Raw genomic sequence first — 16,700 nt, forward strand, 5'->3', positions numbered from 1 at the left:
TCTGGAATTGTAGAAATGTTTTTAACTCGAAGTGTTAGTGGACCAGATTCTGAAATTGAAATTTTGTCTTGCTCAGTGGCTAATGCAACAATTTAAAAGACTGGATTTTTGTTTCTATAAACGCAATGACCTCCCACTTATTTTTATCCAGTGATATTCTGTCTTTTATGAGGCTCAGATGTATTATTTAATTTGATATCATTTCACTTTAATATACCTTTTCTACATTCTGTGGTGACTGTGGTTCTTCGTAGATTACAGCAAATTAGATCATCGCATTGTTGCAAATTATCACTTTACTTTTTCCGGTTTCAGCCTCATTTATGACATAACACCGACAGAGAACAGCAACGAAACCTCAGATCTGATTAGAAATTTTAGGTAGGTATGCACCATTTCATTATCTTTAGACAGTACTGTTATATAAATATTAAGTGTGAATGAGAAGTACATCCCATTTGAGGAGACATTGGGCAGTGGGTTCTCCTAAGCCTTTCATTTCCACAGAGGTATTTCCATTCTTAATGATGTAATTTAGTCTACTAAATGAAATGATCAGGGTGAAGACTAAAAAAAAAAAAAGACTTGGGACATAATCCTGTGACAGATGAAATGCTCAGTAGAAATGCTTTCATTATTTGTTCAGCCAGCTTTAATCAAATTAATCAGGTGAGTATTCGAAGAAGAGATTGAATTATGTCCTTGAAGGTACGGATGCATTATCTACTGCTAATTACCTTTCTTTCGGTTAAGAATGCCGATATTTTTGAAACACATTCTCATTTTAAGGCTTCGTTACATAGTACATATAAAGCTCTAAAAGGACATTGCAAAACCAACCCATGATAGAAAGCACCGTCTGCACTCAGCAGGGTTTGTACAATGCTGTTCTCCTGTCTGCTGTGGTAGCTCCTGTGAGAGTAAATGCAGAGTGTAGCGGGTGGCTCTTGATGGCCAGTGAACACTACAGACCCTTGTCTTGTCCAAAAACTAATCCACATATTTAACAGTTGATAAAGACACAGCTGACAATTAAAACAGGCTGATCTTTATGCTTTTTTTTTTGCAGGTCTTGCTTCCATTTATTTTTTCTTTTTCCATCAGCATAGTGCAGAGGTTTGTTTTGATCCTTTAGCACACCAGGCTTGTTGTGGTGGGAACAAGGTTCCCTCCTGACCTATTTTCTGAGCAGCTTTTCAAGCTACTTCACTTTGGAGTTCAGCTTCTGCTCTTTTGTGAACTTCAGTCTACAAAGAACTCTGAACTTGATTGGCATTTTCACAGTTTGATTGACTGCAGGACACTTTTTGTAAACGTCATTCTGGATGTGTTAGATGTGTCAGTCTCTGAAACAAATGAAGAGAATATGCCAGAGATTTTCCACTGCATTCTGCCTTTTTGGTTACAATGACTGCCATCTTTAAAAACACATTTTTCTTTTTCTTTTTTGCAGTTTGTGTTGACAGGTGAGAAAACGGGCTCAAGAAGACTGTCAGTTTCTCAGACTTCGCAGCATACTTCCCACTGCTTTTCAGAGATACAGTAGCTATCCATATTCCCATGTTTGGTGACCTGTCATTGCGCTTCTTTAAAGTGAAAGCCCACTGCACAGAGAAGGCCTCATTCTGACAGACCTCTCTCTGAAGAGATTGTATTTTTATGAGCTTACTGTCTAGTTCTGCTGCTGTGTTACCTTATACCGTATTCAGCTTTCATCCCCACTGTGCAGTTTCAAGGACTGTATCTTTATGACCCCATACATTATTCACATTTTCATGAAGGCACACAATGATGTACTTTTCTGTGAGCAACAATTAATAATATCCATGTTGTTAAAGCACCTTTACGTTGAGGATAGGGAGAAGTTGCAGAAACTGTCAGGGCCTGAAATTATGCTTCACATTACACATTAAAATAGGTTAGAGCTTTATTGTTGAATGTAATACCTTTTTTGGAAGTCCTTTTCCCCATGTATGGGGTCCTGATGTGTCAGTTAATAAATTATCATGAACAGAGTGTACCTGCATCTTGTAAAGGGGTTGAAAATACCAACTTCTGTAGTTACAAATGTCCATACAAAAACAATATGATCACATGGTCATATTTCACTGTTGAAATACAGCGATGACAGTCATTTGGGTATTATGTTTTTAATATCATATGTTAGATTCTCCATCTCTGTTAGATACAAAATAGACAAAAATAATTTCATATATTTTTCCAGAAATTTTCAAAAACATTGTCAAATGATCACAACATAAAATAATCAATGACAATCTTAATTATTTGCTAATATGCTATTAGCAAAATAAGCTTATTTTGCTTTATCATAGACTATATAATAACAATTTCTTCATATGTTCACCATGATTTCTCTGTAAATATCTTTAACATTGTACTGAAATGAATGACAATCTCTTTGTCTTTCTGTTTCAGGAATAAAAAAAAAAAGTGGCTGAGAAGAGAAAGCAAAACATGGAATCGCTCAACAAAAGAGGCCCATTTTTTTGTGTTAAAAAAATAATTAAAATTACAGTCAAGCACATTTCACATAAAATTTCATATTTCTTTGAGGCACTCATTGCCTTGCAGCTCTATTTTCCCATCTGTAATAGCCCTGTCAGTGATAAACGCTTGGTACAAATAAGCTTTGACATAATGTGGTTAAATAAAATTCAATTCTGAGTGCAATCGCCGGTCGTGGACAGTGATTGGAGCTTATCCACTTGAGGCACACGATCAATGTTTTATGATCATTTTCTAAACAAAAACAACATGATAGAGATAGGAACATAACAAAAAGGAAACTAATTTCCTGCATTGCCAGTTAGAGTTTTGTCATTGGTATGTGCAGGCTGTTCCAGGGTCCCATCCATAACTCCTCCTCGTCTGATAATGTGTGGTCACTGTGAGACTCCAGTGTCTCCCTACTGTTATTGTGGTTGTCAACATAAGTCTCTTGCTCTTCATTGACACACGGGCTGATGCTGTTTCTATCAATCAAGGCCTTGGCAATACTGGTTTTGGACCCAAAATTTTTAAGATCTGTGATGGTGGATCCAAGTGAGCCACAGGGGGACCGAGTGTTGAGGTTGACGTCCACGTTAGAGGGAACACATGTACCTGTTCCATTTTCTGTATCGTTTCCTGAACCCTCAATGCTAATAACAGGGGAGGGTTCTTCATGAGTCACACCTAATTTGTCTAGTTTTTTAAAATGCTTACCCAGCCGGCATGGAGAGCCCACCTTCAGGTTGTTTGGGTGTGGCAGCCTCCTAGTTCGGATGATAGTGCCATTTTGTGCGAGGTAGATGTTCCCGTTGATGGTGCTGTGGCTGTTGGGGAGTCGGTTCCGCTGGGTCTCTGTGGTGCTCTCCTCTCCTGTGGAGCTGGTCTCATTTTCCCGATCTACCACCAGCTTAATCCGCTTCTTTCTGCCAGGCTGAGGAGGAGACCGTGGGTCAAGGTAAATATGTAGTTTTTCCAAAAGGTACAGTACACGCCAGTTTCTCAACACAAAAACTGCAGATAGCTGGGTTGTACACCAGGTATTGAGATCATGGTATTCACAGGGAATTCTTGCCAAAATATACTCCATTATCCTAATAAAAATAATCAAAAAACCCTTAGACTTTTAGCAGAAATTATGCTTGTGTATTTGAGGATTGAGGACTATAATATACTGAAGCAAAGGTGCCTTCTTCAAACTTCATTAGTGCAACCAGTCAAATACAGACTCTTAAATGCTGTAGTAATACAACTATGATCTTTTAAAAAAATTTAAATAGGAATTGTTGTTTAATAAAAAATATTCAGACGAACAAATCTTCAGAAAATTAGAATAAACCCCAAGTATCTGCAGTCCTGTGTAAGAACTGAATTTATGGAGAGGGTTGCCTGAAAAGTAATAATTTCAAAATCAGGGCAAAACGTTCAGTCAAAGCAGATAGTATCGCAACATGCAAAATCTCACAGCAGAAACAAGAGCAAGATTATATACAAAAAGTAAAGGTATAAAAACAGACTCAGAAAACATCAAAGAGGAGAGTAAGTCAAAGATGTAAGAAAGAGAGAGAAAATTCTCATCTTTTGCAGCAGGAAACCACCAAGGTTTTTCCTTGCTGAGGGGGAAATGAGGTAAAAGTGGATGCTTGAAACACACTGTAGTGGAAAGTAATATTTCTTCACTCCCATGCAAGGGTAATTGATTTTATTCACTCTTACTTCACAGCGGACAAATTCTCTCACTAGAAGGCAGTTGAGTTTCCTTCAGACTCTGAATCAGCATCTGACGTTGCGCCTCCTGATTCCTTTGATGCACTGCCGACTTCTGATCCAGAGCCACTGCCTGAAGATCTGTAAGAGGAGATGGCATCTTCGTCCACCTCAGTGATAGGGGATAGTCCTCCGTATGTCTCTTCTGAAGTGTCACCGATGCTTCTGATCTCGGAGCGGTATGGGGGACCAGTGTAGGGGGCAGAGGGCCCTGGGTCTCCAGATGCCACACTAGACCCCCTAGACGATGCTTCATCACTGAGCTCGCTGGCTGACTCTTTGCTCTCGTCAGCAGTCTCTGATTCTTCCTCGTCCTCCTCTTCACTCTCCTCTGTGATTGTGTCCTCAGATCGGCGGCTCAGGATGGACTTTTGGGAACGCCGGCTGCTTCCGGTGGACCGGGAACAAGTTGAGCTCTCCTCGCTGACCAGGGAACTCTGATCGATCATGTCACTGCTAGAAGAAGACCCTCCACCAGACTCAGACCCAGATGTTTTCCTCTGGCTGGACACATGAGACGAAGAACCTTCACTCCCTGACTCTGCCTCGCTGGCTGTCCCTGTCCCTGACTCGGCCTCATTGGGTTCGTCACTGGACTTCTCTGATGTTACTATGCTTCCTGATGATCTGGTTCTCTGTGATGACTTAACGCTCGAGCCAGATAAAGATGCAGCACTACTAGTGCTACCACTACTACTCTCACTTGCACTTTCACTTCTTCTGCTGCCACTGCCACTCAGGCCTGAAGTACTGCTCCCCTTGCTGGCCATAGTAGCTGATGATCTAATGGAAGAGCGGGCAGAAGACACACTTTCTCCAGTGCTCCCTGAAGCCTCTTCCTCCTCAGACTCTTCATGAGAGTCCCTCTCTGTTCCTGAACCCTTGTCTGTGCTTGTTTCCTTCTCCGTTGCCGTACCCGTTCCTGATTCTGTTTCTTTCTGAGACTCAGACTCTTTCTCGGACTCAGACTCTTTCTCGGACTCAGACTCTTTCTCGGACTCAGACTCCTTCGCAGACTCAGACTCCTTCGCAGACTCAGACTCCTTCGCAGACTCAGACTCTTTCGCAGACTCAGACTCTTTCGCAGACTCAGACTCTTTCTCCGTTTCTGATTCTTTCTCTGTAGCCGATGACTTCTCTGACTTGGACTCTTTCTCTGATTCTCTTTCAGTCCCAGATTCTCTCTCACTGCCAGATTCCTTCTCAGTTTCTTCTCCTTCAGATTTGGACTTGCTTTCCTCATCAGAATCCCCAGGCTCTTCATCAGGCTCTTCCTCTGAGTCCACAGTGCTTTCGTTGGCATCATTCCGGTCTAAATCTACTTTCAGATAATCTCTGTCAACACTGCTTTTCTCTGAGGATTCCTCGTCAGAGCCTTTTTCCTTACTGCTTCCACTTGCACCTGCTTCGGGCTCACTTTCTGTCACACTAATAGACACTTTAGACTTCCTTTCATCCTCACTGGCTACTTGTGAGGCCTCATCGTCTCTCTCACTGCCTGTGGTGGAGCCACGACTTACACTACTCTGTGACTTTCTCCGGACCTGCAACTTATTGCCCAAGTTGATTTTCTTAAAGACTTTGCCAAGCCGGCTGCGGGTATCAGACTTGCTGTCAATTGGTCCCATAAGTGCTGGTCCGTCAGTCAGACTCTCCTGGCTGTCAATACGGCGGGCTGACATCAGCTTGGCATAATCCTTGTCCTTCTTACCGGCGCCAAACATCTTGAACATTTTGGCTTTCTTCCATGGAGATGGGCCAGAGGGACCGGCATCAGATGGCCGTTCTCCTCCCTTGCTGGCTGCCAGGAGTTTGCTGAGTTTCATGACAGACTTCAGTTTCTTGGCAGCCTTAGAAGGCTCGCCCGCCTCTGCTGGCTCAGCTTGTTTGAATTCATCCTCTGGCGGAACATCTCTAAATGCAACCCTCTTGGGTGGACCCCTACCCCCCATGCCGCCACGGCCCCTGCCTCTGCTTCGGCCCTAAAACAGTCATATTTAATTTAGCAACCTTTTCTGATGATAAAGCCACAATACTGAAATGTCACACAGGGTTAATACTGATGTTTCAATACAACACTGGATACACAACCCATGTAGGCAATAGTTAACATTATTACTCTAGGGAAAGGTAATACCTCAGGGCCATGTGGACTGTAGTAATACCCATCATCCTCCACGATCACCTCTCCATATTCATCATACATGGGAGATATCAGCCTCCTCCGACTGCCGTACTGAGGAATGTCATACCTGAGAAATGTAATCACACAAAATATGACAAATAATGCAGTGTATAGAATTACAGTGATCTCCCTTGACCTTTTGCCAATAGTTTTAAAAATTCAACAAGTTAGTGATTATTAGCCCTAAAAAATTAATTCATCTACATGCTGTGAGATAAAAAGCCACAAATAACTGTATTACTTAAAAATGAAACATCATGTCTTCTGTATCATAATAGGTTATCATTTGACACAGTGAAGCTAAACAGTCAGCATGGAGCGATGAAATTAATCTGCCATGGGGATTCAATATGCTCCTGAGCTAAAGGGTTATTTAACCATAAACTTAATGCATAGGTTTAAAATTGTCATCTGCAGTACAGTGCATACAGTAGAACATGATTTTCCATTTGGCACAGGAATTAATGTCATTGTTTGTTAAAGACCTTCAAGACATTTTATGTTTGCAATTCTTCTCCTTATTTTTTAACACTGCTAAACCTTTTCTGTTATATTGAGCTGGTCCAATTAATTAGTGCTTTTTTCTGGATAAATTTGCCAATATCTTTGATATGATAAGCGATAATTTCTGTGGTGATTTGCTGCACTTTCTAATCACTTTGTGAGTTGGAAGGATATAGTGGAGAAATAAAAACATGCATGGGCTAAAAGAGATTTTCCAAAATATTATCCACAGTTGATAAATGAAGAGGACTACATATTTGTCCTTGTTTGTCAAAGGGATCTAATAAATTACAAAAATCCAAACACATGGAGTGATAAGTAATACCTAAACGCCCATTAAAACACTTAAATAAAATCAGGTTGTATAAGTCTTCTCCAGTGTGCTGTTGTGTTTGGCTTAATGGCTTTCATTGGTGGCAGTTTTTTGTCAGCTGTCATTGAAATGAAAGACAGGGGAAAAAAAAAAGAGATTTCATAATTTTCCACTGTTTTCTTATTCCACTGTTTATGGCCAAATGTACAATACATGACCTGAAAACTGCACATGCAAAATCTGAACACGCAATCACATTTTAAAATACTGTCCTCCATTAGGTTGTCTGCATTAGTGTGGTGGATGGCCTCAATTAACTAAGATCATTGATATTGAACATGTGAATTATTCTTCTTACTTTACAATACTAAATTAGAGAGAAGCCAAAAGGAAAGAGGCCGATGGCAATTTAAGTCACTGCCACTTTCTGAACATGTGACGGTCTGGTGATTGCTGGATTAAAAGCTTAACTGCCATTAATGTGTGCCCCTCTTTGCAAACAGAAACAGATCAAAGGTATCTGATCATAGTGATGCAGCTTTTACTATGAACTTTGTGACATACCATTAAAATGTAATTACAGCTTGCTGCAAATGAAGGCCAGTGTGATCCAGACACAGTAATTAAAGTTAGTAAAGATGGTCGGTGAGTGAATACAGAAGCAATTACAACACTTAATTTCAATATGGACAGTTTTTAACATTAGTTTCAGCTATTTAAGGTGTAAAAGCTTCTCCCTGTTTGGATACACTTGTAGAGTAATTCCCCAGAGTGGTGCAAGTCACCTGCCACAGAGCGGGAGCGTTTAAGGATAACAATTTCTCAGCAGCTGTTACAGCTTTGAGTTTCATGTTTTTTCTCTTTAGACCATGGGGAATGTAACACGCGAGCCAAAACACCTTCTATCCATTAAAGCATGGGAAAACACTTTTAGGCTCTCAGGTACCCGACTCAAAGCAGCATAATTGGTCTCATTTGATGGGAGAAGAGAGGGCAAACGCTCGGATGATATGTAATGCTGAAGGGGCAGCATAAGTTATGCTCATCATTTTATTCTGAACTTCTTTGAAATGCTCTCCATTCCCCAAAGACTTCAGCACTGACAGCTGGAAAGTAAGGTCATGATAAATAGGTCCTAATCTGATTTTTTTTTAACTTGAATTGAAGAAATGGACATCAGTTCCATGGATTAGAGTAAGACTGGAGAGAGATGAGACGGTCAGTGGATTGCATGCTCACCCTTGGTCGTAATTATAGTAGTCCTGTGTATAGTAGTCCTGGCCCGGGTCGATACCTGACTCCATGGAGAGTTCCTACAGTTCAGAGAGGCAGAGACAGAAAATCCTCAACACTCTTCAGAGAAAGACAGTGGAGGAAGAGCAGCAGCAGCAGCATACAGGGTAGGTATACAGCAGATTGACTACAATCCCTGTGAATTAAGGAAAGCAGGAGTGTTTCTACCTCAGGTCTCAGAAGAGATGGCCTCAGCAGTTGCTGTTGCTGCCAAAGATTGGTAAAGAAGAAGGATAAGGCAATGAAAGGAAGGGACACTCAGGACAAACACAAACATAAGGAAGAGGTCACACATTTAAGATTTAAAGACAGAAAAGCTAGGCCTCTCCTATGTTTACTAGTAAATCTACGTTATACACCATGGAGGAGTAATTTGAAAATATTGATAATATATTGATGGGAGGGAAAAGAGGGAAGAAGTCAAACCAAGGAATTGAAGAAGTAAGAAATTGCAACAAAAAAATAAAATAAAACATTCTACGTTTGTTGGATGTTGATAGTTCAGAGATTATTTGAAGGTGACAAAACACTTTAACGTCAAAATTGTCAAACAGTCAATTTGTTTGGTCCCTGATTATGTTTTTTTTTTTCCCAACAGAGGAGAAAAACTCATCCAACAGCTTATCTGCTATTTGACAGGAACATTGGAGACTACAACAGACTTTCGAAACAAATCTAAACTGTAATGTCAGTGTCAGAAGTCCTATCACCGGGATCTCATTTTAATCTCATTCAGTGTTTTCCATCAAGTGAGTTATAGATAAGAATAATAGGATATAAGCTCCCTCAAGCTGCTTGGGAGTGACAAAATGTCTTGGCACAACAGTAAGATAAAAACACATCACAACAGGAATGCTTACCTGTCTGCCATAGCCTCGCCTGCTGTGTGCCGCAGAAAGGAGAAAATAAGACAAATAATGAATACGGATTGACAACAACATTTCAAGTCCTTTTAGATAAATTAAATGTTAAGTCTACAGGACTAGAGCATCTACATTCTGCTGACCAGTGAGGAAATTGTAGCTTTACTTACTGTGCATTTTCATGTGTTAAATTACAGAGTTGCAGATATTCTTCAGTTTTAAAGAGGGTGCCTAAGGCAACAATGTTATCACGCTGGTGTGGGCTGTTTTTTTCCTCCCGTTATCTCATCCAAACAGGGAGAAAAAAACGACACAATAAACGCAAATATCAAAGAGGCTGGGAAGATTGGAGTTTGAAAAAACTTACTGTTTATACAAGCATATCTAGAGCATCTTGCAGATATGAAAAGGACATTGTGATTCATGGAGGAATTACTAACTCATAGAAAGTTAATGAAATTGTCTTTGGTTATCACGGCATAATGTGCCATTTTCTCTCCACAGATGGCAATGTTTTTTTTCCCCTAAATTTAAGTAAGTAAATCTTTGGAAATGCACTCAATCAAACAGTTAAAAAAACAAAAAAACAAAAAAAAAGCTACAACTCAGAGCTGCTCCTGGGGACAACAACAATGCATCCGCAGAGCATCCAGCACAAATCAATGACAAACGGCAAGTAACGGGGAAACCCGGCTGAAACCTCCAGGTTCACAAGTGTACACTGTAACCTGTCTGGACTCATAAGTAATGACGACTTTCGCATTACGATATATGGCCAAGCAATGATGTGAGCTTCCTCTAGAGAGCTGTAATCTGTTATTATGGGGTAGGACCAGGTGACAGGGCAGAGCCATATGGCCACACCTCCCAGGCATGGTGGATGATGGGAGTGGGATCTGGTGGATGATGGGAGTGGGATCTGATGGATGACCTGTTGGTTTAGCTGCTGGCTACTGCTGCTTCATGCAACATCAAGAAAAATGGCCCCGTGGACCGCAGCGACAGGAAGTTTGCACAAGAGGGGACTTGGGGGAAGATGGGTGATAAGGTAATGTTGTAGAAAAATAGGGGAGAAAGATGAGCTCAGAATTACAACAAGAGTTGAATACTGAAGAACCCAGTGTATTATACCTATAACAGTAGTGTGGATCTTGGCTCTGTAAAAACTAGCTTTATAGATTTTCATTGCAGATTTTTATACAAAAAAAACGAAACAAACCAAAAAACTTATTATTCTGCTTCCACAAATACATCTACCAACAAAGCCAAGTCATTATGGCAGGAATCAGTTAAAGGTATAAAAATTCAACATTTTGAAAAATGTATTCTTCTCAATTGACGAGAGTTAGGTGAGAAAATTGATACTTCTCATGTCTGGACGGTAAATATAGAAGCTAAATCCAGCAGCCAGTTACTTTATCTTAGCATACAGGAAACAAGGGGAAACAGGGGATAGACTTCGTCTGTTCTGTCCAAAGGAAACAACAAATGCATACCAGCACCACTAAAGCTCACCAACACAATTTACGTCTTTCATCATTCTTTAATCTCTACAAAATCATAACATATAAACAACAAGCTGTTGATTTATGAGGGGTTATGTGCTGGAATATTTCTTAATCAAGCATAATCCCTCCTAAAAAAAAAAAAAAAACAATTTATAATGTTTGCAGTATGATTTTTTGTACAGATTAAATAACTAAAATACATAAATAAAGATATAACGTGTTAGTTAGTAAGCTTTTAGAGGTGCTGATAGGCAGATTCTGTTTCCTTTGGACAGAGCAAGGCTAGCTGTTTCCCCATTTCTTTGTGCTAAACCTAGATAACCACCTGTAGCTTCATATTTACCGTACAGACATGGCAGTGGTACTGATCTCATCAAACTCTCCGTACAAAAGCGAATAAGTGTATTTTCCAAAACATTGAACTATGCCTTTAATGAAAAAATAATGTATGTGGTACTAGAGCTGGTGGATATTTTCATGAATCAAAAGATCTCTCTGATCAGCATTTTGTTTGTACATGGATATTAATCAAAGCTTACATTTCTATATACCATATGGTCTTTGGTTTGTTTTTTCTTGAACAGATCTACTTTGTTGAGTCAGTATCCTCTGTGAAATTTATCCCTACTTTTATTGCTAAACTTACTATGATTTTAGTTATTTTTGATTGCTGATTTTGTAAGTTTTCCTCAGAAAAGTGCCCTAGAAACGTAGTTTTGAACTACTTTAATCATCAAAATTGGGACAATGTTACAATTCTGTTTCCCTTGTGTGTTTTTTTTTTTCATGTTGCTGCAAATGAATTATCAGTCGGGACACAAAAGAGTTTGATAAAACCAAGTATAAAAATGGAATATAAAGAATACCATCCATTAAAGCTTACTGCTCTTCAGGTTGAAAGAAACAGCATGTAAGCTGCTAGGCCTCTTTACAAAAGAGATTACCCCATGTAGTGAACATGGAATACAGAATTAGCAGGCCTTCGATCTGCCCATCAGGGGAATGTGTGATGAATCAAACATTACATTTCTCTGGAAGGGAGGTATGCTAAGATCATTTGCCTTGGGGCATGGAGGGTAAAACAAACACATGAAGGGTATGTGGAAGAAAGACATAGAGGAGAGGAAGAGGCTGCATTACAATGAGTGTAGAGAAGGTAATGGAATCTACCGAGATCCATGAGGAAAGATTAACAAGAAGAGGCCACGGACTGAAAAGTATTAGAACTAACTACAGGGGGAAAAGAAGTTAGCAAGAGAAACACAGACAAATGGGACAGGCAGAAGGTCAGAGGGATGGAAAAGGAAAGGAGAGGGTAACTGCAGTTGACAGTCCCACAGGCAGTGACCCTGGTTAACGATTGATTGGTTCTCTAATTAGCCTTTTCCAATGTGCAGCCGAACATCATAGTGACTACTTTATCATGCTGGGAGGATCTCTGCGGACATATGAATAGACATGTCCCTCAGAGGTTGGCACTCTTCATTCAACACGGGTCTGCTGGGGAACCGAAGTCGATGTATTTTTATTGCTGATGCTTTGTCCAACATATGGCTGGACATATTTTGACTCAGATGTGCAGAGCCCCACCGTATCTGCAATTGTTTGTATTAAATTTAATAAAAGGATTTCCTGTAGCCTGTTTTAGCATAATATCCAATATTTTTTATCTCATGTAACGTTTGATTCAGTATATGTATTTCCAGATTTGTTTTTGTATATTTGCATATTATCGCACATCTGTGAAGTTTACATCTCTCACATTCATTCATCATTGACTGTAGTCCCTGTTAAGAACACCTAAAATAATGCAATATGTCATGTGTGCTTAAGTAACTGCAACAACTCTCTGAATATGTTTCATTGACAAATGTGTGACCATCCTTCCTGGATACTTTGAATCTTATTTCACAGAATTTGCATACCTTTGGGAAATTCTTAACAGTTATGGTAATTTTCCCTCATTTGAAAAAACATCTAACATTATAACTTTTTCTTTTGCCTAATTTGGATTCTGCATGAAGCAACACCATCCTAAATTTTCACGCTCTTATTCTTGTGAAGGAGGAACAGAACAAATTCTAAATTAGCAATATGTAACCAGGAAATGGTTTACAAAACAGACCCCAGGGTTGTGGAATTTTGGTGTTCAGAATAATTTCATTAAAGTAGTTTTGGTTATTAAATGGTAATGTTATGATTATGAACTGAAATAACATACGTATCACATGATGAACCGACTAATCTGTGAGCTCTGGGGTATACTCTACACTAACATAGATCTCATAGCAGTTCAGATCATTAAAACATGCAAATAAACTGAGCCAAAGTGATTCAGTATATGCAAGCCTCTTTTATGTTCTATTTCAAGCCCATAAGCATATTTTACATTCAGTTGTGGCAGAACTGAGCACATTTCTTGGCAGGTGGCACTAAAATTTGATTTCCACACAAAGTATTGAGTAAAAAAACATTGTGTGTCTGAAAAAAAAAAGACAGTCAAACAAATTTTACTTGGCTAAAGCTTATATAAAATACTACCAACTGTGCACAAAAAGAGAAGTATTTAGAAGTAACAGAAAAAACAGGCATGTAGATGTATAAATTGAAATAATGAGAGTATGGAAACAAAGAGAAAAAGTCAGAACACTGTGGACTGAGAGGAAATGTGTTCACTGAGCTCAGCAGTGCTTGGGCTGTTCGAGTTCAATTGGCTCCTCTGCTGAACCTCTGCTGCGACGTTCAGTTGACTTGTTACATTTTCAGTATTGTTCATACTTGTCGTCGAGTTGATTTGGACTGCAGAGCTGGAGTTGGTTGTTTTTGGCGTGCTCTGCTCATCACAGGGATCAAAGCTTTGCAGTTTCTGAGCACCCTCTGATTCCTCAGTCACTTGTGGCTTCTTGTTAAACTTGGGCACCTTGCAATTTTTGTCTACTTGGCTGTAGAGGTTGGCAACAGACCTCTCTATGTCATCTAGATTCTGGATGTTTTTCAGGATCCCTTTAAGCTCCTTCTTCTTCCCAACATCAGTTTGTGATGGGGCAGGAGGAGGGGGGTGCTTTCGTTCTGAAACAGGGCGAAGCGAGGACAGGGGCGGCAAAGAGGTTGGAACAAACTGGACAACTGGGCGCGACTGGTTGCCAGCAGGTGAGGGAGGGGGGGGGAGAGGTGGTGGAGGTGGGGGCGCATGTGGTATATTGTCAGGAGGAGAAGAGAACGGTGGTGTGTACTGAGGTTTATTAAGGTAGGATGTTGAAGGGGGAGAAGAAGGTGGACTAGAGGGAGGAGATGTGGGTGGGGATGGTGGCTGTGGCTGCTGTGGAGGAGGAGGTGGAGGATTTTCTGGCGGGTCTGGTATGATCTCTACCGTGATCTGACAAGGCTGCACTGTCATGTAGCTGGAGATGCTGGAGCTGAACTTCCTGAGGACAGGTGGCGTTGGTCTTTGACTAGCCAGGGGCCATGAGTCCTCTTCCTGAGTAATGATAATGCTCGGGGGCACGTCTCTACCTACAGATGTCGGGCTGTAGGAGTAATCCATGATGGAGAGCAGGGTTTCTGAGGTCAGCTCCAGCATGTCATCGCTGTCTCTATCCCTGATAAGGATGGAAGAGAGGGAGCCTTGGGAGTCTCTGTTTTGCTTGAGGGTTTGTTCCTGGACGGCCTGTTGCTCAAACTGCCGGGCCTGCTCACGGACCGACAACTTGGTCTCTGTGCCGCCACTCGGGTCAAATGTGTCTGAACTCTGTGGCCCCTGCCCACCCCTCAGGGCTGCTTGGAGCATCTGCAACTCCCAATCGGCTAGGTCCATAAGAGCTTGTCTCTTAGGGACCTCGTAACTGTGCAGCCCTCCATGAATGCGAGCAGGCATTGACCAAACGCACCCTGACCCTGCTGAGTGGGAAGGAGAAAAGGAGAACCGCTTTTCAGATGGACTCTCCCCCCGTGCACAGGCATCAGGACTGCTGAGGGGACTGTTTTCATCATAGACGGGGTTGTGGGTGGTGAGTGGGTTGCGGTCAGAGAGGAAGGTCACGTTGCTCTCTGACTTGGGTAAGTTGACATGCAATGCTCCGTTGCCACGGGCTGCAATGGTGCGACAGGCAAAGGTGCTAAAAATCCTCTGGTTGTCGGCCTCTTCAATGACAGACTTTTTAGCCCTGCCCCAGTAAAAGGTAGAAGTGAAAAGGAAAAAAAAAAAAAAGACTTGAAACAGGTGAAGATTGATGGTTTAATGGCGAGCGAAGCAAAGAAAAAAGGGTGAGGCAAAAGCAACAGTGCTCTCATTTGTTCCTGCATCTTAAGTGTTTATGACTCTTAGTACTGTGACTGATTCTGATTTTTATAGAGAGATGCAACAAAGCAATTGGTTTATTGATTTAAATATCTCAACATAAGGTTCAGTTTTAGCTTATTGTAAAGAATAACAATGTGATGCAATCTTTGGTGCAAAGATACAGTATAATAGAAATAAACAACATCAACCCATACTGGATGCATTAACGCAATCAGTCACAACACTAACAGATGTGAGGAGATGTCAAGGTAACGGCAACGGAACACAAAAGGAGATGATTGTCTAATGGAAAGGTCGAGAGGAGACAGCTACAGTGATAGCAACTAGAGTGAAGTACCTATAAGCAAAGGAGGCTTCACTTTTCCTAACTACACAGAAGTAAAAGGGTTTTACTAATGTTAAACTACAAAACTTTCCAACTGCTACCACCTCACCAAGGTCCGTTAACAAGACAATACCAATTGAAAATGTATTTACACACAAGGGTAATAAAGATAAAAAAATCCTACAATTACAATAAAGGCTGAGTACATTCCAAAATCATAACTATCTATGGTAGGTGCGTATGCGCAGCAAAAGCTACAAGCCAGAGGGAAAACAAAGGTGCTCCTGCGCTATTTTTACAAATAATACTTATCATATTAATAGACCTCGTATGTTTTGGGATTACTTACTGCAGTCTGAATCCAGAGAGACAGGGGAATACAAATGATGGAGAAGATAGAAACACAGACAGATGGTAAGAAAACTAAAGCAGAAATGTCAGAGGTGTTAACAAAAAATGAAGACAGGGAGGAGGTGTAAGCGCAAGGGTCCATCATGTTTCTGCATACTGAGGGGGAATACCGTACTGATGTGTTTGCTGAGTGCACCTGAGAGTATGGACAAAACAATGCACGCACACCCACTTATGCAAACAAATTGTACCTTTCGACATTAAAAACTTTTCCATGTCGAAAGGTAGAGAAACACGAGTTTCAAAGTGCTTCAAAGTTTTTTAATAGGATTATTTATTGGACCACCTCCATTTATTCCTAGCGCAGGATGCAAAATAACCCCTAAGGGAACAAAGTCTGACTACAATACAATCCCCATGAGAGCTTTCCTCCTGCTACAGAAACAAAAGCTTCTGCCTGTTGTTGAGTGTTGGTCAACATCTGTCTCCTGTCTCAAGCTCTTTACCTCTTTACAGCTTGCAATTCAATTTCCATTTTCTTTTTTTTCCTGTTTTTTTTAGTGCAACTGTGATGTTTGTAGCAGAATGGCTTTAACATTATGTAAATCTAAATTACTAAAGCCAGCGTGGAAGCAGTTTCAATTCAACCTCATTTAATCCACTAGCAATAACCTTTCATTACACGCTTCGAGTAGTATTTAACATGAAAGGTAAAATCCGATCACGCTGATGGGCAAAACACCTGGGATATATGGGCAAGCTCTGGAAGCATTTGGTGTAGGT

At 40.6% G+C, this 16,700-nt stretch overlaps 1 protein-coding gene across 9 annotated transcripts in view; it reads right to left on the bottom strand.

Annotated features, from left to right (window-relative positions):
* Positions 1-2,341: 2,341 nt before the first annotated feature.
* The window catches only part of LOC120796251 (protocadherin-15-like), a 202,379-nt gene continuing 188,020 nt past the window's right edge, over positions 2,342-16,700 (bottom strand). For 7 of the 9 annotated variants that reach the window (XM_040138831.1, XM_040138836.1, XM_040138834.1 and 4 more), the window contains one exon: positions 13,275-15,104. In XM_040138831.1, coding sequence (XP_039994765.1) covers positions 13,583-15,104 — 1,522 coding nt within the window. In that variant the 3' untranslated portion in view covers positions 13,275-13,582. Of the gene's footprint in view, positions 3,443-6,412; positions 6,528-8,516; positions 8,591-8,738; positions 8,778-9,430; positions 9,453-13,274; positions 15,105-16,700 lie in introns of those variants that run through there. The other 2 variants (XM_040138837.1, XM_040138838.1) reach the window with 2 other exon arrangements.

The sequence above is a fragment of the Xiphias gladius genome, chromosome 11 (genome assembly GCF_016859285.1).
Source record: "Xiphias gladius isolate SHS-SW01 ecotype Sanya breed wild chromosome 11, ASM1685928v1, whole genome shotgun sequence".
Lineage (NCBI taxonomy): Eukaryota > Metazoa > Chordata > Actinopteri > Istiophoriformes > Xiphiidae > Xiphias > Xiphias gladius.